The following is a 3,395-nucleotide window of genomic DNA, read 5'->3' on the forward strand; positions in this document are numbered from 1 at the left end:
ATCACGAGGTGACTTCTTTTATAAAGATTAGAATACAGAAATTTAACGATCCCATAACTTTTTACTTTAAAATCACTCTGCTTGTGCCTGAAATTAAATAGACGCAAACAGTATAATTAAAAGCTTTTTTGTGTGTATCGCCTATCGGAACCGGATAGTTGTAACAGTATTTTGCAATTACATATAAAGGAAATGGTAACACTCGCAAAAGTACAATTAAAATAATTATATTGTTAGGCATCCTGCTAAAATATTTTCTCAAGATATCTTATCGACATTTTTTGTCCCTGATAGTTAATTTATTCTTCAGGACCGTACAAAAAACCTGATCCATTAAATGTGGGGAATTTAAATTTTATACTTCATAAGATTCTTGTATCTCCAACAATATCTTCGGGAGGTTCCCTTTTAAGTTGTCGGAGGCGAACTGACAATTTATTCGAACGATTAAAGTTATTTTACTGTTGTTTACCTTCTTTAAAACCGAGTCGGATATTAAGTCGAAATTAATTAGACGTTTCCACAGTTTTGCGAAATCGTGAAACCGCAAGAATAAAAGTATCATTTCGTCTAGTCGTCCGAAGCAAGCGCGTTTCTACAACTTTTCATCACGACAGGCGCCACAAATCCTTGACACACATCATTATGCCGTTATTAAGACAGGATAAGCACATCGCGTAGCGGATTCGAAATGGATGCTTTGCCATTAATGGTAATCGGTTGCAGGAGTTTAATGTACAAGACGGGTTCATGACTTTCTTTCCCGGCGATTGATTAATTAGTTTAAATCGCGACCGCGTAGTTTTCTTTATAGTTTTTCTGTTGATAAAATTGGAACGCAAATAACAGACAAAATGTGATCGACCTTTTTACGAGGAGATCAACAAACTTTTTATTACGATTAAACTTAATTGTACGATAAATATGGGGCACGGCTTAACCTTTGCGCAATAAGTGATTAGAGACCTTGTTATTGAAGCATTCTTTATTATAAAAAAGTAAAAAAACAGTTGTATCTTTGGTTACTTAGTACGTTCGGAAAATAATTTCGTACAAAATTTATTCGACTAGTGACTGTCGAGGATCTTGAAGAAATATTCCACCTGAAGTTAGTAAATGCAAATGAGTAACGTGGTCCGTCGTAAAAAATTCGTGGGAATATTCTCGATTTACTTTACCTCTAGAGTTCCATCTTCTGGCAAATCGGAACAATGTATGGCATTTTGAACTTTGGTTTTTCCATACTTTGCTCGAAGAGTGTCTGGTCTTATTTGCCGTGCGATATCCTGTAGAAAATAGCGACGTAAATATCATTTTTAAAATTAAAGAAAAAACATACTTACCGGATCCATGGGGCCGCAGAGTTTTCTAAATTCCCCTTGAACGTCAAAATTTTTATCCTCGTGTTTCAATTCCATAACAATGCATGCACCTGACTGCAATTCTCCTACCATCGCCTAAAGCCAACCTTGTTACAAATTTTTCTAAAAGTTCCCTAATAAATTCATGCACGAACATACCCCATAATCAGGAAGTACGCCTTTGTAAACTTCTAAAAATTCTTCCGCGTCGAATGGATTGACATTAAATTGTTGCACAGCGGATATGACGTAACCGGCTTTTTGAATATCATAGATAATATCTCCTATAGTAACAGTGAAGAATGATGTTACACTTACTTAAAAGCATCTTTTATTTGAAGGTATATTTTCATGTACCAATTAATTTTGCTTGAACAGCATGTGGTTTAATGATACAGCAAGTACAATTTTCTAATGTAGCTGTATTTGCAGGACCCTTTTGCTTGCTTTTTAAATCAGGAAAGAAAGACTGTAGTTCCTGGTAAAATAATAATAATAACAATGCATTTATATATTTCCAAGATAGTGTAAACGTATCAAAAGCCTATACAAACCCTTTCTGCTGCTTCTTCATTGACCGAACCATGTACCGCATTATGAACACTGTCTTTACCATAACATGCTCTGATCGTAGATGGATCTTTTGCACGGGCTTCTTCGCTATCTTCTGGCCCTATTACCCCCAGCCAACGTGTAAGTGCATGATCACCCAATAATGTTAAAGCTACAATAGGACCGGAAGTAAGATGATTTACAATATACCTGATGAAAAATATAGACAATGGAAATGGACTTTGCATTTAAAAATTCAGGGTTTATTTAACGCTGCTTTGTATCTTACGTTATGTTGGTGGAGTCACCCATGTCTTGGCAAAATTTTGTTGCCTGATCTTGAGTCAGCTTAACCATCTTGATGTTTGCAATGTGAAAATTGCAAGAAATTATTCGTTTTAGTATTTCGCCCAATTTATCAAGAACATCTGTTTTTACAATTGCGAATGTCCTAAAAATAACAGTATTATTTTGTTAAATCGAATAATAACATTATTTGGGCAATCTCAATTTTAACGATTTACTTTTGTATTTTCGTTTGCAATTTCGTCCGCGTAATGCAATCCGCGTAATCCACTATCATAATATTCCGCGAAAATATCGTTACGACAGCGCCTACGTAAAAATCTTTTGCTTCTATCCCTTCGCATTTTGTCCTCCTTAGAAAAGTTTTTCTGGCTTTTATATCAAACTGAAACATTTAGAACATAACTAAGTTTTCATTTCTAAATGTTGATGCAATTAAACTTTATGCTTTACGTACTAATTCGACCGTATTGTCATACGGATAATAATATAAATAGAACTTCTTCAAAATGCTGGCTATTTTGTCGTACCACTCAGCCTCAAAAATATACTTTTCATTGTGGTCCACGGACATATTTTAATTAAATTTATTCACGAATTGATATTTTAAAGAATCTTATTAATCGGTTTCTTTTAGATTATGTGAGGTTATGTTTAGAATGCATTAAATTACCACTTTTGCGTTCAAATTGTATAAAAGTTTAATTCAGTACATTCGAAGAAATAGGCGTATTATTACTGTTGACACCGTAGTTGTTAATAAAATTATGCGTATGTTTAGTATCTATGACAACGACGCGATAATCAGTGAACAGATTGAGTTTGACGCAATTCATTACGAAATCAATACAATTCATTGTCAAGTAGTTTCATGTTATATCATAAATAAATTTCTTTTAATTAACTGTCATGTAACATAGCAACGTGACTGTATTAATTTGAAAAGAATTTGCATTGATACAACATTTAAAAGTAACAGATACATATACTAAAGTGCAAACACAGGTAAAATATAGAATAGATGTGAATGCAATGCTTTGTTTTGTGACAAGGATTGGGTAAAAGGATAAGGAAAGAAAGACTTTTCTACGATTGCAAATTTTAATCTATTCTAACAGAAAATAAACAATCGGTAGGAAAGTTTGTCGAAGCCGGTCACATTACATCGTAAGACGA

The 3,395-nt window shown here is 33.7% G+C and overlaps 1 protein-coding gene across 2 annotated transcripts; it reads right to left on the reverse strand.

The window, feature by feature from the left end:
• Window positions 1–3,013, reverse strand: LOC122400842 (nucleoside diphosphate kinase 7). 2 transcript variants are annotated; one of them, XM_043402538.1, is made up of 9 exons: window positions 2,677–3,013; window positions 2,438–2,604; window positions 2,203–2,364; window positions 1,916–2,123; window positions 1,719–1,839; window positions 1,521–1,645; window positions 1,344–1,457; window positions 1,179–1,286; window positions 1–87 (listed from the first exon to the last, which is right to left on the reverse strand). In XM_043402538.1, the coding sequence occupies exons 1-9, from the start codon at window positions 2,791–2,793 to the stop codon at window positions 73–75; spliced, it is 1,137 nt and encodes a 378-aa protein (XP_043258473.1). In that variant the 5' UTR covers window positions 2,794–3,013; the 3' UTR covers window positions 1–72. The 2 variants fall into 2 exon arrangements, with proteins under 2 accessions (XP_043258473.1, XP_043258464.1); XM_043402529.1 differs by lacking the exon at window positions 1–87 and adding an exon at window positions 976–1,103.
• Between the last annotated feature and the right edge of the window lie 382 nt (window positions 3,014–3,395).

This window comes from Colletes gigas, unplaced genomic scaffold (genome assembly GCF_013123115.1).
Source record: "Colletes gigas isolate AHSC1104 unplaced genomic scaffold, ASM1312311v1 Colletes_gigas_Sc00002, whole genome shotgun sequence".
Taxonomy (NCBI): domain Eukaryota; kingdom Metazoa; phylum Arthropoda; class Insecta; order Hymenoptera; family Colletidae; genus Colletes; species Colletes gigas.

Excerpts from the sequence above, each read along its gene's own strand:
- LOC122400842 (XM_043402529.1), bottom strand. The coding sequence starts at position 2,793 with ATGTCCGTGGACCACAATGAAAAGTATATTTTTGAGGCTGAGTGGTAC. Across the intron at positions 2,605-2,676 it reads ATGACAATACGGTCGAATTA|TTTGATATAAAAGCCAGAAA; the intron begins GTACGTAAAGCA and ends TAAATGTTTCAG. Across the intron at positions 2,365-2,437 it reads TTGCAAACGAAAATACAAAA|GACATTCGCAATTGTAAAAA; the intron begins GTAAATCGTTAA and ends TGTTATTTTTAG.